This window comes from Asterias rubens, chromosome 20 (genome assembly GCF_902459465.1).
Source record: "Asterias rubens chromosome 20, eAstRub1.3, whole genome shotgun sequence".
In the NCBI taxonomy this organism is placed as follows: Eukaryota; Metazoa; Echinodermata; class Asteroidea; order Forcipulatida; family Asteriidae; genus Asterias; species Asterias rubens.
The window spans coordinates 9,013,356-9,037,790 of NC_047081.1; the positions used below are offsets into that span (position 1 = coordinate 9,013,356).

General features: G+C 39.2%; 2 protein-coding genes across 5 annotated transcripts in view; one reads left to right on the plus strand and one right to left on the minus strand.

Annotated features, from left to right (window-relative positions):
• Positions 1-19,588, minus strand: part of LOC117303926 (serine/threonine-protein kinase 31-like) — a 29,780-nt gene extending 10,192 nt beyond the window's left edge. The window contains exons 1-16 of one of the 3 annotated variants that reach the window (XM_033788387.1): positions 19,394-19,588; positions 17,998-18,083; positions 16,480-16,593; positions 15,863-15,915; positions 15,630-15,700; positions 15,071-15,226; positions 13,809-13,904; positions 12,775-12,933; positions 12,243-12,405; positions 11,358-11,478; positions 9,969-10,161; positions 9,357-9,472; positions 6,915-7,092; positions 5,102-5,224; positions 757-885; positions 43-135 (exon numbers count right to left, since the gene is read on the minus strand). In XM_033788387.1, the coding sequence (XP_033644278.1) occupies positions 43-135; positions 757-885; positions 5,102-5,224; positions 6,915-7,092; positions 9,357-9,472; positions 9,969-10,161; positions 11,358-11,478; positions 12,243-12,405; positions 12,775-12,933; positions 13,809-13,904; positions 15,071-15,226; positions 15,630-15,700; positions 15,863-15,915; positions 16,480-16,593; positions 17,998-18,083; positions 19,394-19,462 (1,920 nt within the window). In that variant the 5' untranslated portion in view covers positions 19,463-19,588. Of the gene's footprint in view, positions 1-42; positions 136-756; positions 886-5,101; positions 5,225-6,914; positions 7,093-9,356; positions 9,473-9,968; positions 10,162-11,357; positions 11,479-12,242; positions 12,406-12,774; positions 12,934-13,808; positions 13,905-15,070; positions 15,227-15,629; positions 15,701-15,862; positions 15,916-16,479; positions 16,594-17,997; positions 18,084-19,133; positions 19,156-19,393 lie in introns of those variants that run through there. The other 2 variants (XM_033788388.1, XM_033788389.1) reach the window with 2 other exon arrangements.
• A 3,112-nt stretch (positions 19,589-22,700) lies between these two features.
• LOC117303927 (follistatin-related protein 5-like) overlaps positions 22,701-24,435 on the plus strand; it is a 33,828-nt gene continuing 32,093 nt past the window's right edge. For both annotated transcript variants that reach the window (XM_033788390.1, XM_033788392.1), the window contains exon 1: positions 22,701-22,951. The gene's annotated coding sequence lies outside the window, so the exon portion shown is untranslated. The remainder of the gene's footprint in view (positions 22,952-24,435) is intronic.

The window sequence follows — 24,435 nt, forward strand, 5'->3', positions numbered from 1 at the left end:
CTACTAGTGGTTTGAGTTTCTGAAAGAACTCATTCGACTCACATTGATCATGTTGGCTTGGATAACTCGTCTCCACTCTTCTGCTCTCGCGTCCGTGTTCTCACGAACAGATTTCAGCTGCTGGCTCTTCTTCTCCTAAAGATGAAACAAGGGTGTATTTTTCTTCCATTATTCTCCCTCTCTTCGTCGACCAATTGAGCCCAGCACAGCAAAATTATGCTTAGCAGACTAAGGTTACCAGCCAAACAACCATGTCAAACCTTTTTTGTAAGGACAACTGTATACTGGTATCCTGCGCATTTCTGCTCAGCAGAGAGCTGTTAAGTAATGTCTGCTTAAAGACACTGGACACTATTGGTAATTGTCAAAGACTAGTCTTCACAGTTGGTGTATCTCAACATTTGCATGAAATAACAAACCTGTGAAAATTTGAGCTCAATCGGTCGTCGAAGTTGCGAGATAATAACGAAAGAAGAAAACACCCTTGTCACACGAAGTTGTGTGCTTTCTGATGCTTGATTTCGAGACCTCATATTCTAAACTTAAGGTCTCGAAATCAAATTCGTGGAAAATTACATATTTCTCGAAAACTATGCACTTCAGAGGGAGCTGTTTCTTACAATGTTTTATACTATCAACCTCTCCCCATTACTCGTAATCAAGAAAGGTTTAATGATGATAATTATTTTGAGTAATTACCAATAGTGTCCACTGCCTTTAACAGCCCTAGGAAACTGGAATAAGAACAAATCGTACCTTCCACAGCTTATAATTAATGCATACATTAATGTGTTCTCTGTCCGCGTCGCCACATCCTGTTAAGGACAAGTTTGTGTCGCCGTTAGAACGAGTTTGATAGGTCTCTTCCAACTCATCCAGAGATTGCTGCAAGATAAATATTAACATTACAAAATTGAAATGGCGTGTTGTGGCAGAGCGGATAAGAAGACCGGAGAATGTTGACATTCCATCAGAGCCATCCAGACAATAGACACTTTCAAAAACAACCCTAAAGACTCATCTTTTTCAAAAAACATTTCAGTAACGTTCCATAGATATTGGATTCTGTTAAATTTTCTTGGTCTTTTCACATTTTCCTTTTATTGTAGCAAGCGCTATAACGGCGCCATAGAAGACGTCCTTATTATTATTAATTGTTCTGCTGTTTCTGATCGGCTTACAGTGTGGGTTTGAGTTTTGGTTGTAACACTTAACCATCATTACTGCATCCTTTCACACTTGCAGTTTCAATTCGACATCTTTAGTAATTCTAGATTTTTTTTTAAACAGAAACACAATTTAAGAGATGTTAAATTTGCATCACGATAAAGAATATTTATTTAGTTGTTTACCCGCACACCAATGTGTGTTAGCACTGTATACTCAGTACTTTCCCCTTACACCGATGTGTGTTAGCACTGTATACTCAGTACTTTCCCCTTACACCGATGTGTGTTAGCACTGTATACTCAGTACTTTCCCCTTACACCGATGTGTGGTAGCACTGTATACTCAGTACTTTCCCCTTACACCGATGTGTGGTAGCACTGTATACTCAGTACTTTCCCCTTACACCGATGTGTGGTAGCACTGTATACTCAGTACTTTCCCCTTACACCGATGTGTGGTAGCACTGTATACTCAGTACTTTCCCCTTACACCGATGTGTGGTAGCACTGTATACTCAGTACTTTCCCCTTACACCGATGTGTGGTAGCACTGTATACTCAGTACTTTCCCCTTACACCGATGTGTGGTAGCACTGTATACTCAGTACTTTCCCCTTACACCGATGTGTGGTAGCACTGTATACTCAGTACTTTCCCCTTACACCGATGTGTGGTAGCACTGTATACTCAGTACTTTCCCCTTACACCGATGTGTGGTAGCACTGTATACTCAGTACTTTCCCCTTACACCGATGTGTGGTAGCACTGTATACTCAGTACTTTCCCCTTACACCGATGTGTGGTAGCACTGTATACTCAGTACTTTCCCCTTACACCGATGTGTGGTAGCACTGTATACTCAGTACTTTCCCCTTACACCGATGTGTGTTAGCACTGTATACTCAGTACTTTCCCCTTACACCGATGTGTGTTAGCACTGTATACTCAGTACTTTCCCCTTACACCGATGTGTGTTAGCACTGTATACTCAGTACTTTCCCCTTACACCGATGTGTGTTAGCACTGTATACTCAGTACTTTCCCCTTACACCGATGTGTGTTAGCACTGTATACTCAGTACTTTCCCCTTACACCGATGTGTGGTAGCACTGTATACTGCGTGGAATAGCATTAGCCTGGTTTAAAAGTTATTTATCTAATAGAAAACAATTTGTATTGTTTAAGTCAACGCTGTCTAAAGAACAATATATTTCCTGTGGAGTTCCACAGGGCTCTGTGTTGGGTCCTCTATTATTTATTATTTATATAAACGACATATGTAATACTTCTGATACAATATCCTTCTCTTTATTTGCAGATGACACAAGTTTAGTGTACAGTCATAGTAACGTAGATACAGCTGTTAGTCACCTTAATTTTGAACTTTTAAAAATAAGCACTTGGCTGTTGGCAAATAAACTATGTATTAATGTACTGAAATCAAATTATATAATATTTTGTCCGAGACAGCAGAAATATACTCAAACGGTTCCTTTAATATTAAATGGTGTTAACTTGCAAAAAGTAAAAAGTACAAAATTTCTAGGCATTTATATTGACGAAAATCTTAACTGGAAGAGTCACGTTGATGTAGTGTCAAGCAAAATATCAAAAACCATCGGTATAATGAATCGTTTGAGGTTTTTCTTACCAAAGAATATCTTAATAACTCTTTACAACTCATTAGTCCTCCCATATTTAAATTACTCAATTCTCACTTGGGGTGGCTCTTCATCCTGTGATAAACTTCTTATTTTACAAAAACGAGCTGTTCGAATAATTTTCAACGCTCATTATCGGGACCATACCTCTCCTTTGTTTGCCGAACTGAAACTACTACACTTTAATGATCTCTATAACCTCAACCTTGGAAAATTCATGTACAGGTATATAAATAATTTGTTACCTTCCTGTTTTAGTTCATGTTTTACTCTCACTTCAGATGTGCATTCTTATAACACTAGAAGCAGCTCGAACAAGAACATTTATGTTAGTTTTAACAGAACGTCAATGTTTAAAAATGGCCTCGTTCAACGAGGTACACATTTTTGGAATAGTCTACCCACCCCTCTTAAAACATCATTAAGTTTATCTACATTCACCAAACAACTAAAAACACAACTGCTCCAATCATATTCTTAATCTGTAATGGAAAAATTGTCATTTAGCAATAGCTCAATTATGCTCCTATATGTCTGTCATTGTCCTTTTTTCGTTTGTCATTTGCCAGTCTGTGTTTGTCTGTCAAGGGTACGGGTACAAAAGCTTTGCTTCACCCTTTGCCCAATGTTGTTATGTGAATAATGTTTAAACTAAGCTTCGTTAAGTTAATATTGTTATAAATGATTATTTCGTCTTTTAAAATATGTTGTTATAATAGTGTTAACTTAATGGTGTATGTATTATGTATTATCATAACAATGTTGAAATAAATGTTCTATGATTGATTGACTTTCCCCTTACACCGATGTGTGGTAGCACTGTATACTCAGTACTTTCCCCTTACACCGATGTGTGTTAGCACTGTATACTCAGTACTTTCCCCTTACACCGATGTGTGTTAGCACTGTATACTCAGTACTTTCCCCTTACACCGATGTGTGTTAGCACTGTATACTCAGTACTTTCCCCTTACACCGATGTGTGGTAGCACTGTATACTCAGTACTTTCCCCTTACACCGATGTGTGGTAGCACTGTATACTCAGTACTTTCCCCTTACACCGATGTGTGGTAGCACTGTATACTCAGTACTTTCCCCTTACACCGATGTGTGGTAGCACTGTACACTCAGTACTTTCCCCTTACACCGATGTGTGGTAGCACTGTATACTCAGTACTTTCCCCTTACACCGATGTGTGTTAGCACTGTATACTCAGTACTTTCCCCTTACACCGATGTGTGGTAGCACTGTATACTCAGTACTTTCCCCTTACACCGATGTGTGTTAGCACTGTATACTCAGTACTTTCCCCTTACACCGATGTGTGGTAGCACTGTATACTCAGTACTTTCCCCTTACACCGATGTGTGTTAGCACTGTATACTCAGTACTTTCCCCTTACACCGATGTGTGTTAGCACTGTATACTCAGTACTTTCCCCTTACACCGATGTGTGTTAGCACTGTATACTCAGTACTTTCCCCTTACACCGATGTGTGGTAGCACTGTATACTCAGTACTTTCCCCTTACACCGATGTGTGGTAGCACTGTATACTCAGTACTTTCCCCTTACACCGATGTGTGTTAGCACTGTATACTCAGTACTTTCCCCTTACACCGATGTGTGTTAGCACTGTATACTCAGTACTTTCCCCTTACACCGATGTGTGTTAGCACTGTATACTCAGTACTTTCCCCTTACACCGATGTGTGTTAGCACTGTATACTCAGTACTTTCCCCTTACACCGATGTGTGTTAGCACTGTATACTCAGTACTTTCCCCTTACACCGATGTGTGTTAGCACTGTATACTCAGTACTTTCCCCTTACACCGATGTGTGTTAGCACTGTATACTCAGTACTTTCCCCTTACACCGATGTGTGTTAGCACTGTATACTCAGTACTTTCCCCTTACACCGATGTGTGGTAGCACTGTATACTCAGTACTTTCCCCTTACACCGATGTGTGTTAGCACTGTATACTCAGTACTTTCCCCTTACACCGATGTGTGTTAGCACTGTATACTCAGTACTTTCCCCTTACACCGATGTGTGGTAGCACTGTATACTCAGTACTTTCCCCTTACACCGATGTGTGGTAGCACTGTATACTCAGTACTTTCCCCTTACACCGATGTGTGTTAGCACTGTATACTCAGTACTTTCCCCGAGTCCTGTGAAAAAAATATCACAGGCATATTACTGGGGTGGGAGAACCACAATTAGCAAGATGAATACGACAAACGAACAATGGAAATACCCGTACCTTTATCAGAGACTTTTGCTCCGTCAGTGGAAGTAGATTCACGGTATCTAAGAAATCGGACATCTTCTGATAAGCCGTCTGCCGTGACGTATCTCTAGCTTTGATGAGCTCATCCAGATGGTCCTGTCAGCAATAGTAACAACAATAATAATTAAAACTAAAGCGCCATACTCCCACATGCCCCACGTCAATCAGATAGAAGCAGTGTCAAAATCAGTCAGATTTCATCTCCGTAACCTTGGCTTCATCCGAAAATATCTCAATCGCACCGCTACGGAACAAATAGTCCATGCATTTATTACATCTCGCTTAGATTTCTGCAAATCCCTACTGTATAACCTCCCGCAACACCAAATAAACAAACTTCAACACCTACAAAATGCAACTGCTCGCCTCATCATCTTAACCAGACGCTCCACGCATATCACCCCCGTCTTAAAGTCCCTCCACTGGCTTCCCATCATCGATCGCATCGCCTTCAACATCCTCATTCTTGTTTCCCAGTCACTTCAAGGAAATTCACCGGACTACATGACAGACATCATCAGTCGACATCTACCGTCACGTAGCCTTCGTTCAAGCAGCACCTTGCAACTCACTGTCCCCCCCACCAGTCACTCTTGGGGAGATCGGTCCTTTTCACATGCTGCTCCCAAACTCTGGAACAATCTACCCCTTGAAATTCGTCAGTCTTCTTCATTGACTGTATTTAAATCCTACTTAAAAACCCACCTGTTTTCCTCACGTTTTTGTGATTAATTTGTTGTTCTTTTCTTTTCTTTCTTTTCTTTTTGTTAGTGCGCCATGAGCGTCAGTCATGGCGGATACCAGCGCCTTATAAATTTGCATTATTATTATTATTATCTATCTAAGACTAAACTTATTCCGAGGCACATAAAACAAAGAGAGTAACAAAAACAAAAACAAAAATACAAATTACGAAGCTTGGAAAGAAATAAGGGTACATTGAATAAAAATGTTGAATTACACAAACGTGTTGGCAAAAATAAATGGTTAAAAACAGACAGAAAGTCAATCATAAGAAATTTTGAATAGGTGGGTTTTAAGCGGAGTTTTGAAAATGTCCAGAGAGGTTGTAGCTCGAATATGTAAAGGAAGAGAGCTCCAGAGTGTGGGTGCGCATAGGGCAAGCAAAGGCATTCAATCAAGTATTGATACAATACAAAGTTTAAGAACAAGCGTCATGGTAAAAAAAAAACTGTGAGTTCTTGCCAAGTTCCACAGAAGAAAATTAACAGATTTGAAGCAAAAAAAATCGACAGATGTAACATGTAGATGTCACGAATGTATCAAAAGTGATGCCAAGGATTTTTATGATTTAAGATGGAATAACTTCAGCAGACCCGATCTACTTGGATACAAGGTAGGGTCCATAAGACTGGGTACTGCATGTATACTGTGGTGTTGGATGGCCTTTTCACGTTGTATGGGGGGTATTAACAGCTCGCCATTGCTAGTCACCAGTTAAATGTTTTTGCTTCAATGTTTTTTGAGCTATTAAACCAAACGTGTCCAGTGCCTTATAAGCCTTCGAGAGAGACTCCACTAGGGTTGAAACACCAGGCCATTGCTTATTTCTTGCAGGAATGTATAACGATAAAAATAAAAGCATAGCAGGACAGTTCTTTTTAGAACTGAGACGTCTCCTGAAAAATATCCAATTTATCTACTCCGCTGTCGTAGAATATAATAGCAAGACAGTTCTCTAAAGAACAAACTCAACCTGGCAAGTAAACACAAACACATGGTGTTACCGCAGACCAAATATTTTTTTTTTAATAATAATATTTACCTTTGCATCAGGTTCTTCAAACTTTCTCTGCGACCGAAGAAAGTCCTGGCAGGCATCGTTGGCGTCGTGATCGCTCACTCCGTCACTCAGACTCACAAACTCGTTAGTTGAGTTTGTCAAGAGCTCGATGGCAAACGCAAGAGGGTCTCTTAAGTTCGGATCAATCACGACTCGTTTTCTGTAACGGTGAAAGTAGGAAAGTGAGAATCTAATATCTGCTTGACTTTTATTTTTTTTTCTGAATCTGAAAGTTATCCTTAAGGGCCATGTTGCCTTCTGATTGGGTGCTTTGGGCAATAAAATGCATTTGTCCTTAAAATAAAATGGTTGGCAAGTAGGATTTGAAACTTTGCATGGTGGATAGACGATAGAGTAAATGTTAGCGATAACACCCTGTAATGATAATCCCTAAATGAGTTGGGGTTGTTTCTGAAAGAGTTGAACCAATTATTTTTTCAGAACCACCCCAACTCATTTAGAGATTAATTATCGCAAACATTTACTAAATTATAATCTGGTTGCCATTAATTTTAGGAGTGGTTATCAATTATATACCTTCGCATTAAAGTATTTCTTCCTTTCTTATTAAACTAAGACTAACAAAAAAAATAAATAAATAAAAAATAAAAAATATTTTTGAATAATTCAATAAATAATTTTAATTCAATAAAATTAAAAATGCAAAAAATAGTTAATGGCCTGACGTTTCGACCCTAGCAGAGTCTTTCTCGAAGGCTAAATGACAACACAACAAACATGAACAGGTACCGTAATTTTCGGATTATAAACCGCGCAGAGTATAAACCGCACTTCCTCAAAATATACGAAAAAATATTTAATGTTGGCGTATATGCCGCGCGGAGTATAAACCGCGACCAAAAAAAAACAAAACATGAAAACAAACTAACCTCAAAACACGGAAGTGAAGTACGCAAACCTGCCGCCTTACAGGTGATTTTTTTATTTCACACTATCAGTCCTGAATTATCCTTTGTTTCCATCAACAACCCTTTTCCAGAATTTGAATTTATATTTTGATGATCGGTTGTGTTGACCATGTTTTGTGAACTTCTTTGGCAACAAATCTCCGTGAATCAAAGATCGGTCGACAACGCACACCTAGAAATAGTTGAACTTTGCCCTGCATCGCATCGCCCTCTGTTGACAAAAATTGTTCACGTTTGATCAGACTTGGCCACAATCCGCGAAGTGTGGGTCAGACGTTCAGGCTATGTGTTGTACAATAGGGAGCCGATCCGTCCGCAGTCTAGCCAAGATTTTATGAATGGAACTACCACCGGCCAATCATCAAACGGCCAATCACAGCATGTGCACAAAGGGGCCGTGCTTGTTTGCGGTCCTCTTTGTGGCGATGTGCAGTGACGGACGGGCGGCACATCAGTCAGTCTTGTATAGTTGCCACAATGCGCGAGTTGCGTCGTAATTAAAGTTGAAATGTATTTAAGTTTACACTATTGATCGTTATTGAAAAGATCTATTATAGGATAGCAATCTTTTTGTAAGCTGGCAGCCCCCCGCTACATGTTCAAGGTTAATGGACTCAACAATGAGGGCGGTTTGAACACGTTTTGTTTGATCCCAGGCGCGGCATAGTTCTTTGTGTAAGTTCATTCACCATTCTGATGTTGTGGTTGAGCTGAAGAAACCGCTGGCTGTCACGAGTGTAGCCTGGAAGTCTGACGTCAGTATGTAGAGATCGTAAGATAAATAGACAGGGGACCAGTCTATTTCGCTCTCACACGAGTGCAGCCTGAATGTCTGACGTCAGTATGTAGAGATCGTAAGATAAATAGACAGGGGACCAGTCTATTTCGCTCTCACACGAGTGCAGCCTGAATGTCTGACATCAGCATATATATATTGCTAGGATAAATAGACGGGGACCAGTCTAGTCCGAGTTTCGCTGAGCGAGGGCGCTGACGGCGGTTGATTAACGTTTTACAAAGGAAACACGGAATACAAATGGGGTGGGATTTTCAACAGGACTTTGTCATCACACAGGCATGTTTTGCAGGTTTGTGTTCTCGTTTCTTAAAAAGAATAATATTTAGAATGTTTTACATACGATCTTTCTTTTTAAAAATGCCGTTTTTTCTCTTAAATATTTATACGTCGGCCTACAAGCCGCCCGGAGAATAAACCGCAGGGGTTCAAAAAAATGTCAAAATCAACATATAAACCGCGGTTTATAATCCGAAAATTACGGTAACTAAGTGAAACATAAGCAGTGAAGTGGATATGGAAAGAAGGAAATGAAAGAAAGAAAGAAAGAACAGACTGCAAAATACAACCAACAAAAAGGACAAAATGTAACAAGAGACCAGGGAGGTAAGGAGGATCACCAAAGGGATACTGCAACAAAAGAATATAGATGAGGAAAAAAATTAAGTCGCAGTCAAAGAGACCCAGGTATGTACTTACCTCGTTTGTTTGAGAATTGCCACTCTGGCATGAAGCTCAGCGACAGTGTCTTGAATAGCCCTCTTGAGCTTCTCATCCAATTTAAGAAGACACGTTACAGTGTTGGCTGCAGTTTCCTAATAAGCGGACAAAAAAAACCCAGATTTTGATAATTACCAAAGGTCTCCGGTGCCTAGTGTACACTATTGGTAATTACTCAAAATAATTATTAGCATAAAAACTTACTTGGTAACGAGTAATGGGGAGCTGTTGACGGTGTAAAACATTGTGAGAAACGGCTCCCTCTGAAGTAATTTAGTTTTTGAGAAAGAAGTAATTTTCCACGAATTTGATTTTAAGACCTCAGAATTAGATTTTGAGGTCTCGAAATCAAGCATCTGAAAGCACACAAACTTCGTGTGACAAGGGTGTTTTTTCTTTCATTATTATCTCGCAACTTGGGACTACAAATTGAGCTCAGATTTTCACAGGTTTGTTATTTTAATGCATATGTTGAGATACACCAAGTGAGAAGACTGATCTTTGACAATAACCAATAGTGTCCGTCGCTTTAATAGAGGAAAATTGCTGTGCCCCATTCAAGAACGAAATCCAAGACCCGACTTGACGTACCTTAACGCACCGATACTCCAATTGCATCTCTTGTTTCTGGGTCGTCAGCTCTTTCTCCAACATCTCTTTCTCGATAGCGAGATGTTTGATCTTGTCCTTTAACTTTTGAACATCAGCGTTATATTTGTCGACATTCACGGCCCCTCCTCCTGGTCCCGATCTGGAGTTAGTTGATGGTGCCGCTTGGGGCGGTCTGGAAAATGTGAAAATATTCGTGGTCACTAAATCAGGGCTCCACTTTTGTGGAAAAATCCACAAGGAGCAAGTTTGAGTGTGAACATTTAGGCGACTCTTCATTGACCACTGACCGGAGAGGTGGCTCGTGGGGACCAGCGGCGCTCCGTCCCCCACGAGCGTTAGCGTGAAGACCCGGTCCGTTATTAAAGTAGGGCCGAGGGGGGCTGCGGGGCTCTGCAACGTACATGGCACAGTGACAAACTCACTGGAACAACTCACTTTGTAAGTCTACTCGTGGAAGTGTCGTGGCCGAGCGGTTAAGAGCAACGAATTCAAACTCTGGTGTTTCTGATCTTGAGCAAGACACTTAACCATTGCTTCGTCCTTCGGATGGGACATAAAGCCGTTGGTCCCATGTGTTGTGTAACGCATGTAAAAGAACCAAGTGCACTTATCGAAAAGAGAAGGGGTTCGCCCCGGTGTTCCTGGTTGTGGCTGCTTAATGCGCCGTAGCACCTTGTAAACCCTTATAAGGTGCTAAATAATTGGGTCTCAGAATTCATCACTGCAATAACCTATCTTTCTGAAAGTTTGTATATACTCAGCGCCTTGAGTACCTTGTTTGGTAGATACGTGCGTTATATAAGACTTCGATATATTATTATATTATATTATATATTATTACTCAATCATCCGTGCGGTTCCACAGTATTCAACATTCCATTGCCTTATGCATTGCGCTATATAGTGTCACTAGCTCCCCTCGGCGCTTTACGCATCATGTTAGCATGGAACAGACCATCAGGCTCCCCCATGGTCTGGAGGCTGGTTCCAAATGGTCGACCACAGTAGTCAACCAATGGTCGACCAGCCATGGTTCCAGTCGAAATAGTCAACCTTTAGTTAAACCATGGTTGCACACTCGAACTTGCTCAAGATTGCAAATCTTGTAGCTCAACAATTTTTATGGACCAGAATTTGTTTATCAGACCGGAGCCAAAATGAGTTCAACAAGCACTAAGAGTGGATCTATCTCATTTCTTCGCACATATGTAAAGTAACGATACTCTTGAAAGAGAACTGAAAGATAATTTTTTTCACATATGCAGTCAACATTTTTTTCACAAATACATCACACAATGAGGTGTGGACTTCATCACTTTGTTTAGTCCCATAAAAGTGTTTTTTTTTACAAGAGTTCTTTTTTCTTACTTGATTTGAAACAGCTGTGGTGCTGGTGTCGGTGTGGGCATCAATCCAGGAGCTCTATTAGGCAATGTTGATCCTTGGTTAGATGCAGTTTTATTTGGACTCGCAGCAGACGAATTGATGTCTGCAAGAAAAGAAAGCAAATTTAAACAAAATAATGAATGTTCAATTACATCTTAAATGGTTTGGGTTATAGTTTGTTTTGTCAGGGTGTAGCTGATGAATAGGCGGAATTGTTCATTAAAGATTCAATATAAGTCACCTGTGAAAGTTTTTGCTGAATACATTGTCTACTTGTTGAGAAAAAGTAAACAACGCCCTCAGTATTTTCATCAAGAATGTTGAATCCATTCACGTTGAGCGAGGCGACAGCGGGTACCAACCGCATCTCATGGATTTCTAATCAACGTTGGGCATTTCAGACAAAATATTTTGCAGGATGCTTCTTACCATTCCCATCTGTGTTAAAGACAGTGGACACTATTGGTAATTGTCAAAGACCAGTCTTCTCACTTGGTGTATCTCAACATATGCATAAAATAACAAACCTGTGAAAATTTGAGCTCAATCGGTCGTCGGAGTTGCAAGATAACTATGAAAGAAAAAAACACCCTTGTCACACGGAGTTGTACGCTTTCAGGTGCTTGATTTCGAGACCTCAAATTCTGAAATCTGAGGTCTCGAAATCAAATTCGTGGAAAATAATTCTTTCTCGAAAACTATGTCACTTCAGAGGGAGCAGTTTCTCACAATGTTTTAAACTATCAACCTGATCCCCATTACTTGTTACCAAGTATGGTTTTGTGCTAATAATTATTTTGAGTTATTACCAATAGTGTCCACTGTCCACTGCCTTTAATCAAATATAAAACAACAGAAAGACCATACTTGGCTCCAGTGTGGCAAATCCACGTTGCATAAGGGCATCATTCAGGCTGGATGTCCCATCAAAGATCTCTACAGATGTGAAACTAGACGAGGAAATCATTGGAGAATAGAACCGAGCTCGGACCGACTTATTCTCTGTTACTTCCTGTAGAAATTCCACAGCCTGCAAGTAAAATGCATTTCCAGAAATCTAGTGACTTAAAGGACATTATTACATAGGATTTTTCTTTTTGCATGATGGGAGTATAACCCCATGTGTAAATATCTTTTGAGTAGTGTTGTTATTGAAAATGAACAGTTGGTTCTGAAATGAACCAGTGGTTGACAACTCAACTTTTCGATAATGCATTATTACTCAAGAAGTTAATACACGTGCATGTTAAAAGTAATCTTACTTAAATAAGAAAACAAAAGACATTTCTGATCAGAAACACCGGAGTTTGAATTTGGTGCTCTTAACTGCTCGGTCACAACACTCTATAGAGGCCACTATTTCTTATTTTTCATCCTTGTACCCCAGTAGACTGTTTACCTTTCTGTTTCCCTCATTGTTCTCTGCTGTGGGTTTGATCCCCCTGAAGAGCAGAAGATGGGCTTGAGGTGGTAGAGATGCTAGAGACATCGGTAGCTCTACCAGCGTGTTCCAGTCAACCATCTCGTCGTTGCCGTAATCCAAATAATGAACGCCAACCTATATAGGATTTGAGGCATTGCATGGTGAGGTATCAATATATATTATGTTTGCGGTAACACCATGTGTGTATCTACTTGCCAGGTAGAGTTTGATCTTTGAGAACTGTCTTTCTTTATTCTACTACCGTGGAGTAGATTTATCTGATGTTCGGGAGACTTCTCAGTTCTGAAAAGAACTGTCCTACTTTTTTAACTACTACCCGGGCCAATGGAAGGTATCAACAAAATTGGCTGGGACTACTACTTTAGCTTAAAAGATCATAATTAACTGCACTAGCGCAAAGTCAGTTCTTGAGTTGGTCTCAATATTTTTACTAGCTTGCTCTAAGTCTCCTGACGATGACTAGAGCAAGCTAGTCGAAATATTGAGACCAATTCAAGACACTAACCTGTTCACCATCAGGGGGATTCATAATAAAAGTTTCAATACAAATAGTAATTTATACTAACTAGTTATTATATTGGCCATTTTACAATACAGAGGTTGAACTGCATGTTGAACGTCAGAAAATTGTTGTTAAAATCTCATGTTTTTAGCATACTTGAACATACAATTTTTCACGTCAGGTACGTGCGTGCGTGCAGACGTCAAACGTGAGCATGCAATAAGCCCAGAGGGTGAGGTCACCCAGAAACAACACATTTTTTTTGACAATTACGTACACAGGTTTGCTCGCGAAACGTTCAGCTAAACCTTGCTATAAAACGTATCCATGCACTTCACATTAGTGCCCTGTTCTTTTAGATTAAACCAGAAGTCGCAGGTTCCAGTCCTGCTCTAGTAAATTTTGTTTACTGTTCAACCTGAATAAGATTAAAAATTGCAAGTAATTAATCTCTTTTGAACGTGATTGAATGAAATTGTTAATTTACCTTAGTAGGTTGTTGTTCAGCCTGTTCACAGATATACGCTGGCATCACTTTACATCTGTACCACATACCGTCCTCAGAGAAAAGGGATCCATACACCTGTTGCAATAACAAACAAATCATTTACAGACTGGGTGTCAATCCCTCAGGAAATAAAACACTGTTCTACGCCAACAAAATATGCTCAAATTTAATTATGTAAATGCAGGAAAATATCTACATCCGGGCCAACTGCATAGCGCTGCTTAAAGGCAGTGGACACTATTGGTTATTACTCAAAATAATTATTAGCATTAAACTTTACTTGGTAATGAGTAATGGGGAGAGGTTGATGGTATAAAACATTGTGAGAAACGGCTCCCTCTGAAGTGACATAGTTTTCGAGAAAGAAGTATTTTTCCACGAATTTGATTTCAAGACCTCAAGTTTAGAATTTGAGGTCTCGAAATCGACCATCTAAAAGCACACAAATCGTGTGACAAGGGTGTTTTTTCCTTTCATTATCTCGCAACTTCGACGACCGATTGAGCTCAAATTTTCACAGGTGTGTTATTTTATGTATATGTTTAGATATACCAAGTGAGAAGACTGGTCTTTGACAATTACCAATAGTGTCCACTGTCTTTAAGGGTAAGTTTTGTGCTAACTGTAGCAGACAAATTTGCTGAGGCGTAAACGTTTTTCACACGTCAGCAAGCAAAGCGGCCATCTTGAGCGTCATCATTTTCGTGCAGTAAGCACCTGAAGGTCAGCATGTCTTTTCGTGGGCCTACAGTCACCAGCTCTATGAAATCAGGCGGTTAAGCACACAATTTTAACTAAAAAGCTTGTTATGATGCCAAGAAGCTGCTTTTTAAAAGCACTGGACACTATTGGTAATTACTCAAAACAATTGTTAGCATAAAACCTTACTTGGTGACAAGCAATGGAGAGCTGTTGATAGTAAAACACATTATGAGACACAGCTCCCTCTGAAGTAACATAGTTTTTGAGAAAAGTAATTTTCCACCAAAATACTTGAACTTGATTTCGAGACCTCAGAATAAGACTTTTGAGGTCTCGAAATCAAGCATCTGAAAGCACCCAACTTCGTGTGACAAGGGTGTTTTTCTACCATTATTATCTTGCGACTTTCAACGACGAATTGAGCTCAAATTTTCACATGTTTGTTGTTTTATGCATATGTTGGGATACACCAAGTGAGAAGACTGGTCTTTGACAATTACCAATAGTGTCCAGTGTCTTTAATGTTAATCCATTCTTACCGTACTAAGGACAGGCAGACCAGTCAATCGTTGCGCCATTGGACAATACTGATTGATCTCAGTCATGAGTCTGGCGTTGGTCTCCACCATGTTCCTATTGGCTAGCTGTGCGTAGACTGTACACGCATCCACCACGTAGGTTACAAGAACCTCTTGCTGTAAACAACAAAGAGCGTAAGGATTTCATGTGTATATGACCATAGGGATGTTGTTAAGGCACGGGTAAAACTAGATTTGCAGATCTCTTGGATGAAGGGTTTATTGTCAGAATCTGTAAATTGGGTGAATTTACGAATGACGCCAAGAGCAGGAAATACAAATAGGAACGTAGGGGGCGCTACGCAAAACAGGAATTAACCAAAACTAAACGGTGGTGTTCTGTTATGTACACCTGGCCCTGGCCATAGTGGGTAGGGTAGATGGCCTTAGCTTTCGATCAAAATCAGACGCTCTTTTTAACATCACCAACCCTCAACCCCCCCCCCCCCCTTCCCGGGTCTTCTGACTTGATCTATTCACAGATGATCTATTCCAATATTTGGGTAATTCAACCACTCACTTCTACGTATTCTTGAGCTGCTCTTTGGTAAGATTCTTGTAAACTTCTGGGACTACTCGATTGAAGATCACCTGGTTGAAACATGCAAATCAAATTAAAACTTGTATTAAAATTTTACATTTTTTAAAATATTATTTCTTGTAATTATTATTGTAACTCAGCCTATGGCAGCTAATAATTTTTTTAAAAAAATACAAATAAAAAAATTGAATACAATTTTTTTTTACATTTACCTTTGTTTTGACGTTTCGTGTCCCCATTTTGCATTGGGTTTTCTGTAGTGTTCCTGAAACGAAATTTTAAAGAAGAAAAAAAATTGCAAATTATCAACTGAATAATTTACTGACTTAAAGGGACGATGTTTTCATTGTCATAGTCTGCTTATACCTGGTCATGGAAACATGAACTCTCATGCAGTCACTAAAAGCGTGCGCATCGACTAGCACATCAATAACAAAAGCTTTAAAGGGTACCGTTATTATTGTCGCACACGCGCATGTGCAATAAATGGGTGAGTGTTTAGAAGTTAGTCTGGTCAATGGACACGTTTAGTAATTACTCAAAATATATATCTACATAAAAACTTATTTGGTAACGAGCAGGGGAGAGTTGTCTAAAGTAACGTAATTTTTGAGAAAGAGGTTTTTCTCACTAAAAACTTTGATTCTGAGAAAGACTTCAAGCCTGAAGCCTTTTTTAGGCAATTGAAAGCACCAAGGTTTTTTTCTCAATCATTATCATGCAATTTGGATGACCAATTGAGTCCAAATTTTCACAGATTTGTTATTCTATATATCAAGTTGGTATACACCAAGTATCATCTTGCAAAAACATTTGTGTCCGTTATTACTTTTTCTTGTTGTAGTCGGCCTTCTTGACTGAGATGTTTTTTCCGTTCAGATATTTCCCGCTGAGTTGTCTGACAGCCAGGTCTTGTGACTCTTCTTTTGCGTACCTTACAAACCTAAAATAAAGTTACAAAAATTAAGGGGAGAAAACAAAATCTTATAACTCTGATTTCAATCAGCACGTCAGGCCTGTATGCTTCATTTTTGAAAGGGCAAGGGCACCAAGGCATTTTTTCCTTGGTAAAGAGGACCCTATGAGGAAATTGTAAATTTCTACTGCGGCATTTCAAGGGCACCAAGGCAATGACCAGGGGGCAATCGCTTTCGTTGCCTCCATGAAGCATCTAGACTTGACTCAAGTCCCAATCCCATGCCATCCCCAGAAAACTACTGTTTTGTGATGCTCTGCTTTCCAAAACCTGTTCCGCATGTGGGACAGGGACTTGACGATGTCGCAGTCGTTGCGTATGTAAATGTATTCACTTATGAATATGTAACGTTGTTACGTGATACGTTTTGACCAATCAAACGCACCAAAAAAGAAGACTAGTTCATTTTTCACTTGTGGGTTAAGTACTTAGTTGATGAATGAAATACATTTTTTAATAACCAATTAATTATAAAAAAGAAACCACTAAATGTTCATTTGAATTTAAGTAATATGTTGTAACATACATTGGGGTCGGTTTTGTTTGCAAAATTTGAATTTTTCGGAAGTGCAATAAAACGACTTATAATACCCACACCCCCTTGCCTGCTAATAAGTTTAGCCACCCTACCTGCGTGCCGCGTATAGACGCGCGCCTGACAACGTCTTCTGCTGTGATGTCACCGAGTATAATGAATATTTTACCGGCAGGGCAGCGCTTCCACGCTCCCATTGGTTTTGTACATCTCCCCATTTGGGGAGATTTTCTAATAACAACGTGCAGAGTAAGAAACGACTTCGTCAAGTCCCATTCTCGGGACCACATTTTGACGGCGAGCGCGCACTGTATGTACTGTATGCTACGGGGTTGTTTCACAGTAAGTTGAGGTAATAGCTAGGGACCTCTCACACGAGAATGGGACTTGAATCAAGTCTATGAAGCATCAGGCCTGGCATGGCATCAAGCTTTGGTATATCTGATCAGCAGAGGTGCATTCTGCTGTACCAGCCAGGCTCCTAGTGATCTGTCGGTGGTTCGAACTCCTTCTATTTCTTCCTCAATGATGACACCTAGACTTTTGATGGGCTGTCAATTAGGTGCTCCCTGTTTCGGCCCCAGAAGTAGGTGGCAAGGTGTTGCTGCTGACAGTTGATTTGGGTCAAAAGTACCACTAGGCTATTATTCAGTTAGGTGTAGCCCTCACCTTGAAGCGGTCTTTCGGCCTTGCTAAAGCCTGAAGGTCATTATACTGGCAGTTATTGCAATGACCCCTACCCTTCAATCCTGTTGGTTTTTACAAAATGTCTTTTTAATATGACGCATAAATGTCTCATCAGTCAGACTGAACAATTTCTTTTGACACATTCTTACCCAAACTTGGCAGCGTTGTTCTTTCCATCTTTGACTGTGCACGATTGAACGACGCCACATGCAGAAAATTCTTGTCTCATCAAATCCTACCAAATTACAAAAGGAATTGTTTTTTTTTATAAGACACTGTAGTCCTTAATAGCCCTTTTTCACACATTGCCGTTCCTGTGGCCAAACCCTTGGGAGTAACGACAGGCCTTTCACACTTGGATCACGTTACCCCTGATCTACCCCACCCAGCAGATGACCACACTCCAGGGAATAGCAACCCCTGCCACGCCTGCTGTGGTCATGGAGGTAGAAATGCTCCTCTTGAGTACTAGTGGTAAGCAGTAAATCCCCGTGTATTCTTGAAACTTGCTTTCTCAGAACCCTGTTGAATAGGGAATAAAAGCGGGGACAGTGTGTGCGAAAGTGTGACAGGGTTTACAGTGCGTGACACTAGTTGCGATAATGTAACCCTCCTATCTACCAAAGGCCAGAGCAGAGGAGGGTTACGTCATCTTGAACTAGCCTGATACCAGCCAACTTGTGGTGTTTGCACAGTATCAAGCAGAAGCAGGCATGAAGCAGAATAAACCTTGGGGTAAAAAAACTCCTCCTTCGCACCAGGGGTCTGAATTCAATGGGGAACGGGGATAAAAAGGGCGCTCTACAGAATACTTTCTGTATCCTGCCAAAAAACACCACTTTCTCACTCATTCAAATAAAAAGGAATATCTGATTTTGAATAATATGAATAAGATATATTTTATTTCATAACGTCTTTTTAACGATTAAAAAAGTCATGGCAGGATACGGAAACTTTTCAATTTTTTTCCAAATTTTTCAGACCTCATTGACTCTCGAGGTCAACTGAAACCCACTCCACACAGTCACAGTGCACACTCAATCACAGTTAGTGACTGACATTGACAGCAGTCAAAATTACAGCATTATTTGGAGCTACACGGTATATGTACAGTCTACACTTTATTTATTAATATTACGGAACTGTTTTTTATTTCAATTCAATTGAATTTATGACGTTTATTCCAATAATAATTGTCTAGCCTACATTAACATTACATGTACATAGCCTGCGATGTACGATTAAATATAAGGGACATATCGAACGGTAGACAAAGTAAACAAACCATGTTGATAGAACCATGGAGGTAGCATCGCCCATCGAATGAATTAAACAAAATAATATAATATTGATAAATGTCTCAACAAAATAAAGATTGTTTTAACGCATGTCAAACGAGTTTACGAATAGACTGACACCCTGTCTCCGCACAGCGTATTGACATACAAACCATACCACGACCAAACACACACACAGAGGGGGAATCAGACTATTTTTCAAGAAGAAGTCTTCTGTCAAAAATGTTTCCATTATTTGGTTCTTTACCTCGTCAATGTCATCAGGTAAGTTTGTCACATAAACATCAAACGTTGGCTTTCCAGAGAACTTGTACATCTTGGAACCTTTTGTCTCTTTTCAAAATAGGTTTTAACACCGCAGCAGGTAGTTGGCGTTTTTATTAAGTTCGCCAACACTGGCAGCTCTTGGTTTTTCAGCGAGTAGCATTCGTGACTTGCTAGGCATAGCACGTGTGATTTGGATGCATGCGCAAAAGACACACTGTGTCATCCTACGTCATCGGTTCACGGATGGACTCATGAATTATGCATTAGTAAATTTGCATATTTTCTTATACCCTCGAATATCGATCTGAGGAATTATGTCAAGGTGTTGTTGTTTTTTGCTCCCCAAAGCATGGGAAGTTTACAGTGGTTTCATCCTGAACTGAACTGAAAATAAAATTCATTTAGCCTTCGAGAAAGACTATGCTAGTGGAAGCGTCAAACCATAGGTCTTTTTGGTTGTGAGCAGTTTGCCACAGCTAATTCTATTTTCTCAAATTCATTTAAAGGAACGTTACCGAATTGGTATATGAAACAAAAATCGTGAAGATCACAAATTTACATAAAACTTACACGGTCTAATGATTACGATAATAGAAAACATCCCTTGAAATATTTCTGTCTGAAATTTCATATTTGATGAGAAATAAACAATCTAATTTCGCGTTTGGAGTTTATCGCTCAATATATATATTTCTCTGTTCAAGCGCAATTAAAAAAGGTATAATTACACTCCGATGCAAACAAAGACGCACAGCTGTTTTCCCTGGGGGGTAATTTCCTTTCTATGATTGTCACAAATTCTACGAATACTTTTTATTTGTCAAGATGTCTGGACTGGCTTCATGTGCAGATACAAAACAAATTGCGTTTTCCCATCTCAATGTGTAAAATGACTTTGTATCACCCTCTCAGGTCAGGGCCTAATTTCATAAAGCCTGTAAGCAAAAAAACAAACAAATGCTAAGCACAGACAAACACTTTTATCTTTATTAGCAATTATATTTGCTAAGCAGTATTTTCTGCTTAACAGCTTTATGAAATTGGGACTTGTATGCAACATGACGAAGTTCACTTCAAGATCTCTCTGGTCCAGACCCGATGCTCCGTGTTTTGACTGATCTGATTTTTTGTTAAATGAATTTTTACCCGTTGTTTTTTTCCCCCATCAAAATTTTTGTGTGTGTGTGGTCATAATGTTCTTATCTACGGGTCTGTTTACACATGGCTACATGAATGATTTCTCTTTTCCCCTTACACACATGTGCAATCCTCAAGTCAATTTTTTTGTCCCTCGTTGTTTTTATTGTTTGGTTGTATCCTATTGCTATTTTGTAAAATATTGTATTGGTTCGACTGGGCATCAGTGGAAAGCAGCTTTCATGCTACGCTGATGTTTACCCAGTATAAATAATGATAAAGGGCAAGGGCACAAAAGCGGTTTTCCCCTTAGTAGAGGGCACCTAGGAAATTGTTAATTTCTATTGGATTATCTCAAGGGCACCAAGACCTTTTCTCCGTGGGTATTGCCACCGAGGCCTTTTCTCCATGGTTATTGCCACCTCTATGAATGTGTAAATGTCAAAATTATTTTGGAACATTTCATTGTGTACCAAGTCAACAATGACCAGGGGGCAATGACCGTGCATAGTCAGACATGCTGGTCATCGTTAAACATTCACTGTATGGGTGAGCACTTTGCCTGCAAGAGCATGCAGGTATCACGTGATCCTCTCGAGCCAATCAGCGACATCAAGGTACCCTGGAAATTTACCTGCTTGGATCTTAGAGCTGTACGATGAAATTTTTTAGTCAAGACGAATGTTCTCGTTTTGTTCATAAACAAATATAGATACAGACAACCAATGAATTGTAAGGTAGTTGTTACCTTTAAAGGCAAAGTATACTTTTTGTAATTTTCAAAGACATCCAACATCATCATGAATAAACAAACCTGGGAAAATTTGGGCTCCGTTAGTCATCGTAGTTGCAAGAAAATTATGAAAGAGAAAACACAATTGTTTCAAATGACCGAGAAAGGCTTTCCTGCCCGATGAAGTCTTTCTCCGATTCAAATTTTAGTGTGAAAAATTATCTCTTTCTTATGACAACAGAACCTCAAAGGGTGCTGTTTTTACCAATGCTTTCATCTTCTCATAAATAAAAGGATATTTAGTACAATTTGGGTTTGATAAATTCCTTTCACATATTTTGGAGCTCCTGGTAACTGGGGTTTATTTTAAATCAAAAGTGGTCTTTAAAGTAATTGCTTGGCAAAAAGAAACATTCTTTTTCTATGTCAAACATTCATTAGTTGCTTTTAATCTATTTTCTTTTTAAGTTTGCAATGCATTGTCCATTTAATGACCTTTTGATCATTACAAAATATAAAATTGCCATTGTGACCTTATATAGTTCTGAGTTATATTAGTATAAACAGCTCTCCAGTGCTCTCTACCAAGTACATTTTTATGGTCATTAATTTTTGAAGTAATTACCAAAAAGTACACCCTGCCTTTAAAACATCCATCCAGTGAGTAGATGCAGAGCTCAGAGTCCGTGCTCATGGTGATGATGATGTTCATCGAGTGATTCACGGTCGCTTCGATACCCGGTCGCAACAAACCAAGGCTTACAAGCCAACTTACCTTTCACCATCTCAGTCAGTCGGGTGCTGTTTCATGTTTTTTTTTCACATTTTAAAGCCAACTCGCACTATGTTGTATCAGTCGCACTCAATAATGATGTTTGTTTGTTTGTTTGTTTGTTTGTTTGTTTGTTTGTTTGATGGTTTTGGGTACCGTTCGATTCTTACATTTCTATATGAAAGTAGATGTATACATTTTTAATGAAAGCAACCCAAGAAAATGTCAAAAGGTAGACGCCGAAAATCCGAAGCGAGTATAATGTCCACGCAGGAAGAATAATTCATAATTAGTGAATACTTCACTGCAGTATAAACTATTTAAAATCAAATTTTGTGACATGAATACTTATATATTTTTTACATAACAACATTGCTTCGAAGTGAAATGTTTCTCAAAACGCTTTATAGCATCAAAAGCTGCCGCAGGCTTCTTATACAAAATAATGTTGTTAACGCCATTAATTGTAAGAGTGATTACCAAACGTATACCCTCCCTTTAAAGCAAACATTTGCCATCATGGAGAGTAGCAGCATGTATGTAATAAACCGCACCTTTACATTGTAAACTACTGTCCAAACATGAAACAGCCGTATGTGTCTATACGTCATTAACATTTCCCCTCCCTAACTGCAGAGAGCAGCATCCACCGAGAGAGAGAAAACACGACGGGTGCAGAGTTAAGCGGGTGGAGCAGCAGCTAGCAAACAGCGAGGCATCAAACCGGCTTGCTTCTTTTTTCAGTCTAGAGAAAATTTCCCGTTTTCTCTCTCTTTCCCCATCTCAAGAACCGAAGATTCTCTCGTCATCCATTCCTTTGGAACCCCCACAACCTGTTTGCATCTTGAGGCTTCTCGGAGACTCCTCAGAGGAATTTTCCATCATCGGCGCCATTGGTAAGTAGAATATAAGCCTGTAAAGTGTTATTATCACAGACGTGTGCATTATGGAAAGCCAAGCCTCATCGTGATTAAATGAACGGCTCTGAGACCTTCAGCAGTAGGCCCGGGCTAGGGACACTCTTTCGATGTCACTGATATAATTATATGGCTTGCAGGAGTAGAAAGTGATGTACTCGCACGCTAACGTGAAGTCAATTTGCTTTGACTATTGTACGCCATTGTATATTATAACACTACTAATTAGAATAATATCATTTATTGGAAAGGGTATGCCGGGGAACGCTTCAACCGGTTTAGATTTGATAAAGATATGATTTGATATAAATAGTATTAAAATAAGAACATTACTGCATAATATCATTGCTATTATTATTGGAATCATTTTCATTCCATGCCAATCCACTTAATTATTCGTACTGTATTTATTCCCACTTGTTTTTACTTGGGTGGACGCTGGTTCGAAAATAGCATACATTAATTATCATATTTTGTTGTTAGACTGTGGTTGTTTATGAGTAAGCGATTGAGTGTTACGTCTGGGTATGACGTCACTCTATGCTAAAACAACAATACATCATTCCGAAGCGCCACCATGCATACACATGAATATGTATGAACCTATTTAATTATGCACTCTCTCTATAAACAATACCGACGGTATTATATAACAGCAATTATGATATTGATGTCACTATAATATATCGATTGTAATCAATTGTTTAAGTCTGATGAAAACAATTGCATGTAATTAACTTGTCCAGTATGACATAATCCCCTTAAAGGGAGCGTTTACCTTTGGTAATTACTCCACAAATGAATAACCATAACAACTTACTAGGTAAAGAAGCACTACAACTGTGGATAATTTAATGGAATGTTTAGAAACAATTCCCTTTAAAGGCAGTGGACACTATTGGTACTTACTCAAAATAATTATTGACATAAAACCTTTCTTTTTTCGAGAAAGAAGTGGTTTTCAACGAATTTGATTTCGAGACCTCAGATTTAGAATTTGAGGGCCTCGAAATCAACCACCACAACGCACACAACTTCGTGTGACAAGGGTGTTTTCTTCTTTCATTATTATCTCGCAACGTTGATGACCGATTGAGCTCAAATTTTCACAGGTTAGTTATTTTATGCATATGTTGAGATACACCAAGTGTGAAGGCTAGTCTTTGACAAATACCAATAGTGTCCACTGTCTTTAAAGGAATGGTGTTTTTAGAGAGGGATTCAAAAACATTTCAATCTGAGAATCATTTTTTTTCAGAATAATTGTATTCTAATTACTTATTCTTCCTGCGTGGAAATAACCGCTCAATTTTTTGTTGACGATTTCTAACAAATTGTACCATTCTTTTGAGATGAAATTTTAACAAGTTGGGTTTGATTGTATATATCTACATTTATATAGGATTAAAACAATAAAGTTAGTAATATGCCTGTGATTTGTTTTCCACAGAACTCGGGAAAGT